The 16,044-nt window shown below is 51.9% G+C and overlaps 6 protein-coding genes across 6 annotated transcripts; 2 read left to right on the top strand and 4 right to left on the bottom strand.

Moving 5' to 3' along the window:
• Positions 1 to 647: 647 nt before the first annotated feature.
• Positions 648 to 1,677, top strand: J4E92_003096 (uncharacterized protein; the record flags this gene model as incomplete). Its single annotated transcript, XM_051494496.1, has 4 exons — positions 648 to 857; positions 908 to 951; positions 1,002 to 1,051; positions 1,106 to 1,677. The coding sequence occupies 4 exons, from the start codon at positions 648 to 650 to the stop codon at positions 1,675 to 1,677; spliced, it is 876 nt and encodes a 291-aa protein (XP_051354789.1).
• Positions 1,678 to 2,006: 329 nt separating this feature from the next.
• On the top strand, positions 2,007 to 2,735 carry J4E92_003095 (uncharacterized protein; the record flags this gene model as incomplete). Its single annotated transcript, XM_051494495.1, has 2 exons — positions 2,007 to 2,188; positions 2,414 to 2,735. 2 exons carry the CDS (start codon positions 2,007 to 2,009, stop codon positions 2,733 to 2,735), a joined length of 504 nt encoding a protein of 167 aa, XP_051354788.1.
• Positions 2,736 to 2,847: 112 nt separating this feature from the next.
• On the bottom strand, positions 2,848 to 4,255 carry J4E92_003094 (uncharacterized protein; the record flags this gene model as incomplete). Its single annotated transcript, XM_051494494.1, has 2 exons — positions 2,848 to 3,118; positions 3,171 to 4,255. The coding sequence occupies 2 exons, from the start codon at positions 4,253 to 4,255 to the stop codon at positions 2,848 to 2,850; spliced, it is 1,356 nt and encodes a 451-aa protein (XP_051354787.1).
• A 2,913-nt stretch (positions 4,256 to 7,168) lies between these two features.
• J4E92_003093 (uncharacterized protein) lies at positions 7,169 to 8,526 on the bottom strand (the record flags this gene model as incomplete). The annotated part of the gene is made up of 2 exons (XM_051494493.1): positions 7,169 to 8,222; positions 8,273 to 8,526. The coding sequence occupies 2 exons, from the start codon at positions 8,524 to 8,526 to the stop codon at positions 7,169 to 7,171; spliced, it is 1,308 nt and encodes a 435-aa protein (XP_051354786.1).
• Positions 8,527 to 8,930: 404 nt separating this feature from the next.
• Positions 8,931 to 11,297, bottom strand: J4E92_003092 (uncharacterized protein; the record flags this gene model as incomplete). The annotated part of the gene is made up of 1 exon (XM_051494492.1): positions 8,931 to 11,297. One exon carries the CDS (start codon positions 11,295 to 11,297, stop codon positions 8,931 to 8,933), a length of 2,367 nt encoding a protein of 788 aa, XP_051354785.1.
• A 3,199-nt stretch (positions 11,298 to 14,496) lies between these two features.
• On the bottom strand, positions 14,497 to 15,503 carry J4E92_003091 (uncharacterized protein; the record flags this gene model as incomplete). The annotated part of the gene is made up of 2 exons (XM_051494491.1): positions 14,497 to 15,425; positions 15,488 to 15,503. The coding sequence occupies 2 exons, from the start codon at positions 15,501 to 15,503 to the stop codon at positions 14,497 to 14,499; spliced, it is 945 nt and encodes a 314-aa protein (XP_051354784.1).
• Positions 15,504 to 16,044: the final 541 nt, after the last annotated feature.

Here is a 16,044-nt window from a genome sequence, read left to right as displayed (position 1 = left end):
CCTCAGCAGCCGGGTAAAACCTATGAATAATTTACCCTGCGACAACCTTCTACGCATCCTCTCACAGTCTTTACATTGGGTCTTGCGTTGGTCACAACTTGTATCTACAGAAGGACTGCTAGATGGAGTTGAGTCAGGATCGGGCGAAGACTCCCGGGCACATCTTGATGTATATAACCCATGAGTTGACGCCTCGTAAATGTGATGAACTAGTAAAGACCCCACCAAATCGAGCCGGCGATCAAAACGTGACAACGCGTGCGGGTGGATCTATTATATCAGTGATGCAATCATGACCTGCATCATTCTCAACCCTCTTCGACGCGTTTGAATCGCGATTCTGCGTGCATACCCCTCAGTCGACTTCTGATTTTCCTTTTACTTGTTCCACTTAATTTCTGGTCTTTCAATTCTGAGATTTCGTTTTCGCCATGTCGCTCAAAATCCCACACGTCACTTTGACGCGCTTTGCAACGCGGTGCTCATACCGTGACGTCAGACCGTTTACCCGCTATATCACAACTTCCGCAGCACGACCTCTCCCCTCTTCAATCTCTGCACTCTCAAATCGTATGCAATCAATTGAACGCACGAAACAAATCACGAATCAATTCCAACCACAGAATCAACAGCGCAACTACGCAAACATGGCTCCCACCAACAATGCCGAACTCCAGATGGGCCAGGTCTTCGATGTCAAGGACAAGGTCGTTCTAGTCACCGGTGGTGGCTCTGGAATCGGTCTCATGATCACACAAACTCTTGCTGTCAACGGTGCCAAGGTTTACATTGTTGGACGGACGGAGGAGAAGCTCGAGAAGGTTGTTGAGGTGCATGGTCAGAACATTGCAGGACAGGTAAGTGTTCGACACGATCAAAATCATGAATATAGACTAACAGTCACTAGATCATTCCCATCGTCGGAGACTGCAGCACCAAGGACGGCGTATCGTAAGTCACCCGTGTCATTCGATCGAGAACGGCGTCTAACTACCTCACAGCAAGATTAAGAAGGAGATCGAATCAAAGGAGAAGTGCCTATGCGTCCTTGGTAAGCTATCCAACACCCATTACTATCTCGTACAACGCCAACTAACACTCCCAGTCAACAACGCTGGTATCGCCCCAGGCAAGACCGAAGTAAAAGGCAGCGCCGAAGACCTCGTCTCCAAGCTCTTCGACGGCACAACCGAGCAAGAATGGCTCGACGTCTACCAGACCAACGTCGTCGGCCCCTTCCTCATGTCCACCGCCTTCCTCCCTCTCCTCCAAAAGTCCACCGAGACACACCCCGGCTACTCTGGCACCATCATTAACATCTCCTCCATCTCCGGTCACATCAAGATCTCGCAAGGTCACTTCGCGTACAACTCCAGCAAAGGCGCTGCGATACACCTCAACAAGTTGCTTGCGAGCGAGATTGCGAAGAACGGGATCAAGGTCAGGGTCAACTCGATTGCGCCGGGAGTCTTCCCTTCAGAGATGACGACCCAAGAGAGCAGAGACGACAACCAGAAGAGCGAGATGCCTAAGGAGCACAAGGAGGGTCTGCCGGCTCAGAGGCCTGGAAAGGATCAGGATATGGCTGCGGCTATCTTGTTTGCTGTTGGTTGCCAATATCTTAACTGTCAAACTGTTACCGTTGACGGTGGCTACGCTATTCAGGTCGGTAACTAAGCGTGCTGCTGGGGTTTTCTCTTCTCACGATCCCTGTTACTTTGCTCGAAGATGAGCTTTACGATAATGTCCAAATGGATTAATTGAGCATTTGATTGACTCATCATGATGGATTACTTACTCCACTGCAACCAATCGTCACCATGCTTGCTCTTCTTAATTGCTTCTCCCAACACCCAACCGGGCAGATCAGGTAGTCTTTGTTTCCCAATATCACCAGCCTCTTCAACCGTCATGTCCAAACCGATCTCTCTACTCCAATTCAGAACATTCTGCATATGCGCCGCAGTTATCTTGAAAAGGCTCTTGTTACCCGCGCTTAGAGTAGGATGTTTCGCTTGGTCGGATGTCTCGATCATGCTGCCATTAATGTCTCTACCGAGGCATACGCGCTGGAACCTGAGGACTGCTTTGTAGAGCTCCTCGATTGCGAAGTTATCTGTGAAAGTTTTAGGGTCATTTCCAACTATGCGGGAGGACATCGTGGAGTAGGGGGTGGTGGGCAGATCTGGTACGTTCGCTAGCAATTTATACGGCGTGTGCTTGCTCGCATCTTCTAGTGCGCAAGCGTATGTACTGTCTCATGACTGAATGTTTGCGCTCTAACAATGTGAGAAAGCGCCATCTAGTCGCTGCACGAGTGTTTGTTCAAGTTAAAATCAATTCGTGCCCTTTTGTCTTCCCCAGCTCAGCCATCATTTCCTCACCGTAATCTCCTCTAAACACCCAAGATGAGCAGCCCCGGTCCTCTGGAAAAGCTCTACTTTCACGGCTGCTTCCTCGATCCGTTCTTTTCCCTCACCACCGAAGCCGAAAGAATGGACTGTCTTACCGGAAACGTGATGAGCCCGCTAAAAGATATGAAGTATGTTTACCTGGGTACGTGGGGTAAAGACAAGTTCAGAACGCTCGACGAGGAGCAAAAGCGACACTTCAAACGCTGTATGAGCAAGATCACGGCGTATCTGGAAGAAATGAATGAATGGGTCGATGAGATCGAGGTGGAACTTGAGGAGAAGGCTGGAATACGGCGATGGGATTGCAAGGTGGAAAAGTAGGATTGTTATTCACAACATCCACTATGTAAAAAGAAATGTAAACGCCAGCCCAGGCGCCATGCAAAGATGCAACATCCACTCATTAACTTCATCAAAATCCTCTTGATACATCTTACAACTTGGCCTTTGGCCACTGGTCCATCAAATCCGTCATCTCGAACCTAGGCCAGTCGGGGTTGAGGCTAGGCGCCGGCCTCTCGCGATCCCATGCCCACTTCTCTTTGAGCGCTGGTTCCAGCTCGTCTTCCAGCATCTGCACGACGTATTTGCCGAGAACAGGGAAGAACTTGTAGCCGTGGAAGGAGCCGCATGTGGCGACGTAGAGGCCCTTGGCGCCGGCGTGCGGCGAGATGATGAAGTCGGATGATGTTGTGAATGCGTCCCTGAAAGATGTTAGTAGTGTTCGAGCAAGAGATATGTGAGTGTAGAACTTACCAGCAAATGCGATGCTTCTCCATCTTCCAATTCGCGCCCTTCTTCCCGTAAAACACATCATTCGCGTGATCGATATCCAGCTTCAACGGACCAGGCACATCCCACTGGTTATAATCCTTTCCAGACGGCGGCGCAGAAACGAAGCGACCGGGTAGTACTTCATGTGTATGCTTGAAGATCTTCTCACCCCACCACTTGAGCTCGCGGTCCTTGGTTGGCGGTAAGCTGCCGATGAAGGGTCCGTATGCGGCGGTGTAGCCCTGGACACCAACGGGCATGTCCTTGAACTTCTCGTACGACTTCTCGTCTAGAGTCGTCATGCCGGTTGTGATACCACCAGCGACAATTCTTGAGCCAGAACGCAGGTTGGGGTTGCCGCTTTTCTGGGCGGCTTGCTCGAGGAGCTTGGCTGTGTAGGCGCCGGTTGAGAGGATGGTGTGCGTGGCTTTGATGGTGCTGCCTTGCTCGGTGTTGACGCCTGTGCATCGACCGGTGCTGTCGATGTCTAGGTCCTTGACCTTCTCGGTGATGTACTTGACACCCTTTGCGATCGACCACTTGGTAACTGCTCTTAGCGCGTCACCAGCCTGTGCCCAGCCACTCGTCTTGTTGACGAGTACACTCTTTGCGCCGTCGTAGTTTGCATCCTCGAAAAGTCCGCCGAATAACTTCTTCGCCTCCTCAATGGTGACTGATTGCAGGTCTGCTTCGCGTCCAAGCTTCTTGTAGTTGTCGATGACTTCTTGTGCGTAGTCTGAACGGCAAACCCAGAAGATACCAGTCTCGTGGAAGTACGGCTGCCATAATGGGTCCTCCTTGAAAACATCTTGCGCCTCGAGAGCAAGTCTGCAGTAGATGACATCGTCGTAGTCGGCGCGTACGACCTTGTTCCAGTCCCATGAAGCCGCTACGCGGTTATCGGCGTCCCAAGCATCCTGGTCGACAACGGTAACTTGTCGGTCTGGGTACTTTTTGATAAGGTGGTAAGCAGTCGAAATGCCGAAGACGCCGGCGCCAACGACGAGGTATGAGGGCTTGCTCGACGACATGTTGTTCAGTAACCAGGGCTTATCGTCGCAGAGCATAGAAGTGAGAGAGGTTTGATGCAGCGATGACCATCCAAGACCATCGCATTGCGTATTTATATCATCACGCACTACTACTATCACTCGCATCGCAAGCGGCTAGTGAGTAAAGTGGGCCGAAAGCGGCCATGTCGTTGTGGTCGCTGTAGACTAGGCGCGGGGCATTCGTGGAGGTTGTTTCCTCATCGAGCAAGATTTTGCGACGGGCAAGCTCCGTCGCTTTTCCCGATGCCCTCTACGCCGGCTGCCATGGCTCCAATTGGATATGGCTCGTGATTAATCATCTGCCTATCTGCTGATATCGACGTCTGAAGCGTTGCGCAGTCGTCACCGACGGTTCCGATTATCGTGGCCGTTGGAAAGGTCGCCGCATCTAAGCGAGATGGCGGCCGTAAAGTGCTAACCCGATTCAGCTATGCGGCGCGATGAGTGAATCTGGAGTGCAGACTGACACCACGTTGAGCTGTTGCAATCTGGTAATGTTAGAAGAAAAACAAGATGATAGATACCTGATTTACCATGTTCTGGTCAATTCAGGATGTACGTGTACTCGCCACGTGGAGCTGTATCAAGCTTGGCAGCCACCGCGAGCTTGTGCTATCTCGGAACACCATCACTATAGTCATACTATTCGTAAATTCCTTGAGGTAGAGCTTTGCATGTTTCATGAATATGAGGCGCTTGGGTCGTCATGTGCTAGCATCACGCGTCACTGTAGAGCGGCACCATTGAACCTATCGCTTCCATGCGAACTACACGACATCTCAAATTCCTGAAAGGTACATATTCATCCATGTTACATGAGATTCGTATCATGCATGCAAGGCTAAGACAGCTGAAGAAAACTGTGGGCATCCTGGCCAGTGACAAGCGGCGCCAGCGCATCATGGGCGAACAAGTCAACCACAACCAGGCTCGAGACGACCAATACATCGACCAGAACGTCCAATAGGAGCTTTTGAGTACTCTAAGCTCATACGCGAATGCAAGGTCGATGCAGAACGGGTAGACTAGGGTTGACAGCGGAGCCCAATGGCCCTGCAGGATGGCGTCGCCAGTCTGCTTCGCGTGGACACGGTACATTGGCCGATCTAGTGCAAGAGCCGCTGATTGAGTGCCCAATAAGAGGTCTCGTACGGTCGTTTGGCAGCGGTCTTGCTAAATGTTCAGCTGCTGCCATCGTATCGCCCGCTCAGTACCGATACACTATGCCTCTCTCTGGTAGTGGGGTTATATCCGCTGGCCCACTGCGCACAGCAAGGCTTTCGCGGGGAGCGGGCGTGTCGATATCGTCTTCTGGCTCTGGGCTCGAAAGGACGATGTATGCAGATGGGGCCGCTCGTTCTGTCACAGTGCCGGTTCTCGATTTCTTCGCACTACCGCGCTCTTTAGGTCCAGACTGCATCCTTTTGTGACGCGGTCTTATTGTGTTGACCTTCGGCTTCAGAATATATATCTCCTGGTCTGGTTTATCGCGAGTCCGGTAGAAGTCATGACTTCCAGGAAAGCTTCCGCCCCAATCAAGCGATTTATGCTCAATTCTCGTACCAAGAACTTGCGAATGTCAGTTCGCAACATGGAATACCTCAGAGACAGAATATACTGACCGTACGAATCTTCCCTGGGCTTCTTCACCAAATCCACTCGTATTGGCTGTCTGCGCATCGGTGGTGGCTTTGGGCTCGGGGGCGCCGGCGGAGATGGCGGAGCCATTGGAACCGATAGAGGCGAGCTTATACTTGGTGGTTGATAGAGAGAGCCGTTATCTCCCATTTCGTCGTCATCGCTGACATGGGGAGGTTGATAGTTGCTTTGCGGTCGCACTGGCTCTGCAGCATTAGAGCCTAAACTAGTCTCAACCGAAGCTGAATGTGTTAGCTAAACTCTCTCTGAATATCGTGGAGATGGAACCGAATGACTTACGTAATACATTGTTAGCATCTGCTCCAAGAATCTGTACAGCAACATTGTCTTTCTCAAGAGGCTTTGCAGGTCTCGGTAGTGGAGCAATGAAGGCCCCCTCAATGTCTCTTGACACGGAAGGAACGTATCTAAAGCTGGGATTGAGGCCTGTAAATGTGACTCCGTCGCTAACAGCTTGCGATGAAATGTCGGGACACGAGCAAAGCCGATCTGTTTGCGGTTAGCTTGGCAATGGCAGCCTTTGTCCTTAGGATACTTGCCGCTATGGTATATTAAGGCGCCGGCTGTCCTCGGTATACGGCCAGGCGCGCGTTCAATCCGATGCAAGACAACTCTGATCGTGTTGTACTTGTGCCTATGTGAGTCTATAGATTCCCACGTGACAACGAGTTCGCCTTTCTTCTCCGTGGGGGCACATTCAACCGATCGAGGCATCTGCAATAAGCGGCTTCTGGCCATGCTCTTTAGCCAGCGCTCATCAGCAATGACTTGTGGATGTTCCCCATTCGCCATGAGCTGAGAGATCATGATATCCCATAGTTGTAGGACTGCATGGTCGCATGAAAATAGCTCCCCGCCTGAACTTTGGTCTTCTTCGCAGAAGGCTTGATCATGTGCTCCCTCCCAAGTAAGCCACTTGTTGTGAACCTTCCACGTACCCGCAAAGAATCCGGCATCGATATTCAAGTGCTCGCCTTTCACGAAGCTGAGATTCATAGCCTGCGTTGCTGGACAAGACCGCAGCAGACATTCCAACATGTGCCGCATGTGTAACGCGAAGTGATTGTGGGTCCATCTAGAATATTTAACAAGTTCTGCGGACTTGAATCGGTGTAGCAGCTCATCTTTCGGCGTTCTGCAAAGGAAATACTTGCGCAAGATCCTCCATAACTCAGGGTCGATCGGTACGGGATTTTGGCGCAAACTCTTTTCAATGATATGAACCTGCTAAGATGCAAGAATTAGTCGAGAGCATTCCAGTACATATCTTCAACTCACGTCTTTCCCCTCAGCAGCCGAATAGTAGAAGGCTGCCCGACCTTCCCCATCCGTATTGAGCGTCTTCATCTTCGCCCAGACCTGCCTGGCAATATCGCCTGGCATGAGCTCATCCTCTCCATCGTCGATATGCAGCATTACATCGCCCATCTTATTGATGGAACTCAGAAGCAGTTCGGTGTAGTCTGATACGAGTTCTGAGTCAGTCGACTGGTCTGTTCGTATCGCAGCTGTCCAGATGGCAGATATTCCTTCACTCTCTTCTCCTCCGCCCGTGAGCGCATCGCGGTCAGAGCTAGTACTTCCTTCAACGAAGTTATAGCCGTATTTGTAGTTGTTCCCCCTAGTACCCCCGCGCGGTAAGAGAAGACCACGCAGGTACATGTGTCCTCGATATTTGGGGTCGCGGATGAGATCGCCATGACTGGTGTGGATGATGTTCTGGGGTGGGTCGATGTCGAGCGTGACGGTAATCCACCTCTTGAAATCGGTAATCGCGAGTCGTTCACCTGGTTTCCTACGTCCATAGATATCCCGCGTAGGTCCTGGAGCGCCAACTATCAAACAAACATCTTCCCACGGATGCGAGTTATGAGTCCTCGGCTGACCCCGCGCCTTCTTCATCATCTGCTTCAAGATCGTCTCGTTAATGCGGGTGAGCGAACAGGCTAAGCTCCCCTTCTTATAGAGAAATCTCCACTTGAAACTACTGCTCTCATAACGGACGTTGTAGTTGTTGCGCCGATAAACAAGAGCGGAGATCTTCATGCCGTCTCCATGCTGTCCCGTTTGTCCATCATCATAGGCCTTAGTCGTCGCACCAGTACCCAGATTGCGGTACTTGAGAGTGGCTTTGAAGTTGACGATCCTAAGGCCTCCAACGCAGTATCCGTCCTTATCGTGTTTAAACTGTATAAAACCAAGAAGCTCTTTGGTTTCTGGGTGATGCGCCTCGATGAGTATGAGTCGTTTTGTCTTGTTCTCGGTATACGTAGGGCGAAGTTGGGATAGCTTCAGGTTGAAGGATTTCAGGATGCCGTCTCTCCTACAGCTAGTCAGACGTTTCTGCTATAGATCACCAGCAAATACACTCACCAGTTTTGGTAAGACTCACGGAAGGCTTCTTTACATGTCCAACGTGGCCTGTAAGTATTCACGATATTGAGATCCTTCGTCGTGCGATTAACGCCAATGAGATCAGTGTTCAAATCGAGTTGATTATTGTCGCCATCAGAGGACTCGTCGAAGTCGCTGGTGTTTTCATTCCGTTCCAATTGCTTTCGTGATGGACCGGGACCCGGGATCGGGTTGGCATCAAAGTTGAAGTCATCAGAGCCGAATAACACCATGACTTAGAACGAAGACCCGCAGCTGTGCGTACGCAAGCTTAGAAGTGTTATGGCGGCGTAAAGGTATTGAAACGTGGCGCGGGATGCAAAGAACGATCCACCATCCAAGAAACACAACAAAAGTAGAGGATGTAGGCCTCCAACTAGCAATGTTAGCGAACGAGAGTGAGACGAGGGGAGAGCTGGAGTAAGCGTGTGTTTGCTAAAGCACGGACCACGCTTAGCGTGGCTTCATCGTGCCTTCCAAGGTTAGCGCGTGACGCGGTGTCACGTGATGATACAACCAAATCAAGCTGCCGTTTCTCGACCCGAACCACCACAGCATCACCATCAATCGTCTTCGTATCAGCCGATTCATCTACTATTTCTGATGCAAGACCAAACAGATGATGACTTATGCAATCTCAAACAACAGTAACCGTCGCATTCCCCATCAAATCCATCGAACTCGCCCCAACATGCACAACAAAATCCCCCTTCTCAACCACATACTGCATCTTCCTATCCCACAGCCCCCACTTCGCCACATCCAACTCAACACTAACATCCACCGTCTCACCCGCCTTGACCATAACCTTCTTGAAGCCCTTCAGCTCCTTGTTCGGCACCACCACACTAGCAAAGACATCTTGAACATAGACCTGCACTACCTCCTTGCCATCCACCTCTGATTCGTTCGTCACGGTCACGGTCGCGGTGATAGTGTCGCTGGGACTGACTTCGGTCTTTGAGAGTGTGACGTTGGAGTAAGTGAAGTTTGCGTAAGAGAGGCCGTAACCGAATTCGTATAGTGCCTGGGGGCTGTTGAGGACGTATTGGTGGCCGAATTGGAGGGTGCCGTTTGGTAGGATGGCTCCGGCGTCGGTGGCGCGGCCGGAGTTGAGGTAGTCGTAGTAGATTGGCAGGGTACCGACGTCGTACGGGAAAGAGACCGAGAGTTTGCCGGAGGGGGTGACGTCGCCGAAGAGTACGTCGGCTAGTCCATTGCCGCCTTGCTCACCGGGGTAAAATTGCTGGAGGAGCGCGGCTGCGTTGTCCGAGATCCAGGGTTCGGTGACGGGCTTGCCGGAGGAGTATACGACGATGGTGGGTTTGCCGGTCTCGATGATGGCTTGAACGAGCTCGCCCATGGCGCCGACGAGGTTGAGTGATGCGACGTCTACGTGTTCACCGGTAGTGGCGTTCAGTCCCTGCCAGAGCTCTTGCTGATCGCGCGACCAGGTACCGACGACGACTACTGCGACATCAGCGGCCTCAGCCGCAGCGACGGCATCGGGGAAGCCGGACTGATCGTTTGACCAGCGCTCGCACCCTTGGGCGTAGGTCACAGTGCCACTAGAAGCACTCTGAATGCCTTGCAACGGGGTGACGTTGGTAGGGTTGTATTGAGAGCGATAGACCACGTAGTCTCCAAGGTTAGTAATGTTTGCCATGGGGCCAATGACAGCAATGTTCGCAGACTTGGAGAGAGGCAAGGTGCTGTTCTTGTTCTCGAGCAAGACGATGGAGTCAGCCTCAAGTGTTCTCGCAAGCTGCACATGCTCTTCAGGGTGGATGATGGACTCAGTCGCGTTCGTGGAGAGGCCTTGGTATGGGTTCTCGAACAGACCCATTTCGAACTTCGCACGGAGCTGGCGGCTCACGGCTCGATCGACGATTTCGATGTCTAGCTTGCCTTCTTCGACCAAACGAGGGATGTTTGCGTAGTTGTATGAGCCTCCACCCATCTCCACGTCGTTGCCGTTTGGTAGGGCCATGAGTGTTACCGCTTCGCTATCGATTGGCGTGTCTTCTGTTTTGCATTGGCACAGCTTGAAGTTGCAGCACAGTCTGTCTGTAGCGCCCGCATCCGAAGTGAGCCAGTACTTGTAACCCCACTCCTCGCGGAGAATTGTCTCCTGCATATGGCCATCGGCGATTGAAGGTATTCCGTCGTAGGAGTGATAAGCACCCATGATGTTCCAGGCACCAGCATCCATAATAGCACGATGGAAAGGCGGCAGCCAGGTGGTCCGCAGCTCTCGTTCGCCTCCATGAACTGGCCCAGTGTTAAGACCTTGCTCTGGATTACTGAATCCTGCAAAGTGTTTGACTGTAGCGCTAACATTCAGACTTTGCACTCCCTTGACGTATTCGTATGCCATTTCGCCGGCCAGGTAACCATCTTCGCCGTATGTCTCTTCCACTCTTCCAAAACGCAGTTCACGCGCCAAATCCGCGAGTGGAGCGAACAGTTGATTGATACCGAGAGGAGCCGACTCCTTTGCAATCGCCACAGCCATGTCGTGTATCAGCTGCGGATCCCACGAGCAGGCCTGCCCGATTGGGCTGTTGTAGATAGTGGCATTACCGACGAGCAAACCATGTATAGCTTCCGTCTGAACCATTGCTGGAATGCCCAATGTCGTGTTGTGTAGCAGGTAGTCCTGGCCAATCTTGACGCCATTGCTGATCCATTCCGCAGGTATCGGATAGCCGACGTAGAACTGACCCGCGCGCACGCGAAAGTTCCATTCGAGTCCTGTCTCGTTAACAGCATTGGTGGTGGTGTTGATCCAGTTTGAGATATCTCCCTGGATAAGCTGAGCTGTCTTTTCCTCGATGGTCATGCGGGAAAGAAGATCCGCCACTCTGTCCTCGACTGGTGCGGAAGCATCCTTGTAAGTCGCATTCGCTGCTTGCTGTCTGCGAACCAAGTCGTACGCGCTGCTAGGAAGGAGCAGAGCACACCCAGCAAGCAGGGAGGCTGAACCGGAGAAGAATTGCCGCATAATGGTATGGAGTGTACACCGTGTGAGTGCAGTCTCGCCCGGATACTCGGTTCTAGACAATGTATCGTAAGTCTTATAGATGCTCTCCAGGGTCTACGGGCCGTTGGACGGGGTGCATGCAGACTCCTGGAGGTACTGCGGACAATCTTCACCCGAGACGCTCATTGTATATTGAGGTACCGGTTCAATGGGCGATGATTTATGTCATACTTCCCAACCGAAATGATGCCGCCGGTTGTTGGGCTGCATGCGACGCGTGCTAACTCTTCGAGCGCGCATTCGATGCAGATCGTAAGGCTTGCTATAATCGCGTTTATGTTACAGACGCGTGCGTCTTCGACTTTACGCGTGGAAACGAAGCGAAGAAAGCGAAGTCGAGTGTGTGGGACATGAGGTTTGATTGACGGAAGAAATGGTGGCTTGCGCTAGCCAAGGCGCTTCTCCCCCGCTCTGATCTCCAACGAACAACGCTCTCCGCACTTCAACCCCGGATCATCTCAGTCGTTGAACTTTTTGGACATAGTTTGATGTACTGATCTTGTTCTTTCGGAAACTAGGGACTAGATCCGTAAGCTTTGCAGCGGTGTCGCAGCTAATTGTGAACTCGATGACGTCGCCTGTTTTGAACGCGATCTATGGCAAGTTTGCTTGACTGAAATCTTCATTTGACATTATATAATACTCTTTCAACATCTAAAGCCCACCGGAACTCATTGAAGCATACCCCGTATACAATTGCCCATCTGACATCAAATCCAAGGACCGAATCTAGTATAAACGCCATATATGCGCCATGAAACCTGGTATATCCTCCTCTTTCCCCAATCCCATCCCATTCCATTCCATATCGAATCTCCCTTAATTACTCATACAAACATTAAATAATATCATCATAATAAACACATAAGAATCGTAATCGTCTTCTCTTCCTTACACTTCTCTCTCACACATCACACTCTACCCCAAAAGCAACAAAGGCACAAAGAAAGCCACCCACCACACCCTCTCTTTACTCCTGTCACTCAGCATACCACTCGCACCTCCAGTGGCAGCCGGGGGTGCTGGTGGTTCGCCGGTGTATTGCGAGATGCGTGTTGAGGTTGAGCTAGGTGTGGTGGCGGTGCTGAGCGTCGAGCCGGCGACGAGGGCGCTGGAGGGTTCGGGTGTGGGTCGCGAAATGGGGGAGGCGGAGCCACGGGAGGCGGAGGGGTTGTAGGAGAAGGGTGGGGCGGTGGGGAAGGCGGTGTCGGTGTTGGCGGGTGGTGATGGTGTTGAGGATGTGACGGTGACGGTGGAGAGGATGGTCGATGCGGAGTCGGTTGCTGAGGATGAAGGTTCATCTGAATCGCTTGTTGATGTCGAGGTTGGCTGGTCTGCTGAGGTTGATGCGGACGCAGACGTGAGTGTAACCACAGTCGTTGTCGTTGTCGCCGATGCAGTAGGTTCGACGTTTGAAGAGGTCGGGAGTAGCGGAGTGGGTAGCGTCAGAATGACAGTGGTTGTCGTGGTGGTAGTCGTAGTGAAGATGGTTTGGTGGTTGACATCGGGTATTAAGATAGACGACAAGAGCGGGAGGTTGATGGAAGCAGAAGCAGCCGGCTCATCAGCTTGACCAACTACAGCTATTGCCAGACCAGGATGGATGCTGGCAAAAACTGACGAGGGAGTAGCGCTGGGAGTTATGACAGTCGAAGCAACTGAAGAGCTTGGCGATGCTGAGTAGTATACTGTCTCACAGACAACTTCAACTACTATAGGCACATAGCCTGGGGTGGGAACCGAAGCCGGCGAGACGACGGTTGCTGAGCCCGACAGCGATGGGTGTATGTATGTTGAGTTCTGAGTAGTGACATTGTACGAACTTGATATTGGCAGTGCCACTTGTGTTGCTTCTGGTGAGGGGCTGGATACCGCGTACGTAGTTGATAACGAGGGAGGGGCGGCGGCAAAGGTTGTATTTGATGGTGATGGAACCGGATATGGGACGACGACGACTGAGCTGGGCTCTGGTATTAATGTTGATAAACTGTATGGCGGTACTGGTAGTCCAGTAGCATGTACGTGCGGTCGTAGTGCTCCAACGGTGGTAGCTATCAAGGTTAGTAAATCGCAAACACCCAAATGACCACTCCATGTACTTACTACTATTCATCTCATAAGGCTTTGATACCACACCGCCAAGTACACCCACCGATAGCGCACTCAGCATCATTATTGTTGAACTTCTCCCCATGATGAACGAATGTGGGACTGTGATTGCGCAAGGAACGACGTGCTGCTATTGGCCAGACACAGATCTCAAGAAGATCCGACGAAAGGGACAAAAAGAGTGCGGATTGACAGAGACACAGAACGTTGAAAGAACTACTCCGAAGAACCAGCCCTCTGATCATATGTATTAATATTGGGGGGCTGATATTGACCGTTGCCAAAAACCAGGGTGGCCGGTCATGCCAGCCACCGGGCGATCCTACGAAGAAGCATGTTTGTCGCACACCAACGTTCGGTGTAGCGCAGCGCATGCACAACCTATGCACCGTGCCAGCGGCAGCTATCTGAAACTTCCCGGCTTGTTGATTTAGACGCATGCGATGGCAGTCGAGATGATGCGATGTTGCGGTGAATGAGGCGATAATGAGAGTTGGCAAGGAAGGCGCGTCACGCACGGACCTTCACCACGTCAAAAACTTGGTACGACGCGCTACTTTGGTGTCACGATGTCTTGTCGCGCTGGCTACTGACAGCAGAAGCTGCAAATCGCCGTGGCACTGACCACCACGCGACAACACAAGTCATCGCAATCTCACCGCCAGCGCAAAGGGCGGAAAGCGACAAATTGTTGACAGCCCTGCCTGAACTTGAAGTTCAGCGACTTTGGACGTGAAATGAAGTGTGACGTCGACGATGCGGTGGAATGAAGTCACAGATGAAGGAACATGTGCAGTGGAATGATGTTTATTGGTTGAAGTCTAGTATGAAGCGCGCGATGCTGGGATGCACACCACGTAAGATCTGTAGCCTCTCTCGTTAGCGGAGCTCTCAAGGGAAGGCGGTTCGAGAATGGGAGTGTTCGATGCAAATCAGACAGCAGTTGGTACAATTTTTGGTCGACATTTAATTCCGATCAGGTCTGTGATTAAAAGGTTTTTTCATCATTGCATGAAAAAGAAGAAAAAGTGTAAACTTACCATTGACAACATCATTCAACTTTGCGACGCTTGAAGAAAGTCTCGATGCTTTTCTGCGATGCATCGTGACGAGAGCTTCCGACACCACCTCCGGTGCGCTTGAGGCTGCGGAGATGGTCCTTGCCGTTGATCGCAAGGATGGTTGCGCACCACCCTTCAGCGAGTCGCGGTGCGATAGCCGGTGAGGAGTGACCAGGTACCCGGGTGGGCGCTTCTGACTCCTGCTGGCATGCGGGGCTATGTTCAGTCGCCGCTTGTGGTACTTTGACCTCGCCCAGGCCTTGATCCGTGGCCGGCATCTCAGCGGGTGACGAAGAAGCTTCTGGGGTAGGCACCACATGCACACCGGCAGAGGTGCCATGGTCATCAGGCTCTGCCTTCGTCATGTACAGCTCGAGGTAGCCAGTGTTAGACCAGCCACCAAGATGCTCGAGCGATGGTCGCGCCGATGCTTGGAGCTCTGGAGAGAGCGCAACACTCTTCTGCGGAAGGCGCAAAAGCACTCGCTTCCAAAGGGTGGAGAGGAAAATGCCGTGCGAGACTATCGCAACCACGGTATCATCGTCTTTCGAAGCTTCGCCGAGGAGCGGCAAGAGATGCTCATCGAGGAATGAGTCGGCTCTGTGCGCCATGATCTCTTTCGACTCCACTTCCACAAAGCCTGGTGTATCCTTGTTGTCCAGTCGATCGTGGAACTTCTTCCCTTCCTTCGATCCAAAGTCCTGCTCCATTAACGCCCGTAGCTGCACGACATCCGGAACCGCTTTCGCAGTGTTATCGTCGCTTGCGGGCGTCAATTGAGCCTCTCGGATCTTGCCAGCTGTTTTCACAGCCCGCTGAAGGTGCGACGAGAAGAGGTGGGTGAACGTCAACCCCTGGGACTTGAAGTGCTGTCCAAGGCGGGTGGCCTGTTGGTAGCCGTGGTTGGTGAGCGCTGAATCTCTGCTACCGGCACTGTAATAATTAGCAACGAACCCTGATGACGACATACGGAAAGCTTACTAGAGTTGGGCGACATTGTCGACCGTTTCCCCATGCCGGATCAGAAACAGCCTCATCGATCGCGCCATGGTGCCCACATAGGGCGGTATGAAGCGCCGTCGAGCTTCATGGATGGGTGAGGCGGGTAGAGAAAGACTGAGCTCTAAGAAATTGCGCGCGTCATTTTGGATGACATGGTCCGTGTTAGCGTCGTGATGACTAACCTTGGAAGTGAGCCAGCTCCCTACAGCAGATTATCGTGAGCTAATTCCAACGGAGACAGCACCATGGGGCAGCTACGTTACCCTTTGGATAACGCGATGGCTTCGCATCACTCTATTCACAAGTATACCTAGCTCTACCCAATTCTGGATGCCCGTATGTACGCCCTAGTCGCAATCGCCCTTACGGACGCAAGCAGGTCATGACCAACGGGCAGTCTGTGATGAATATTACAGATCGTACCCTCTAATGAACACTCGTTGCTCGAGAATTATCATTGCATTTTATCGCATCACGTTTTGTCTTCGGGTACAAACTGACAGACATGTTGGTACTGTTACGAGAGGGCATAAGTT

The sequence above is a fragment of the Alternaria infectoria genome (assembly GCF_024043175.1).
Source record: "Alternaria infectoria strain BMP 0036 chromosome Unknown scaffold_4, whole genome shotgun sequence".
Taxonomy (NCBI): Eukaryota; Fungi; Ascomycota; class Dothideomycetes; order Pleosporales; family Pleosporaceae; genus Alternaria; species Alternaria infectoria.
This window is presented reverse-complemented; position numbering and strand designations above follow the sequence as displayed.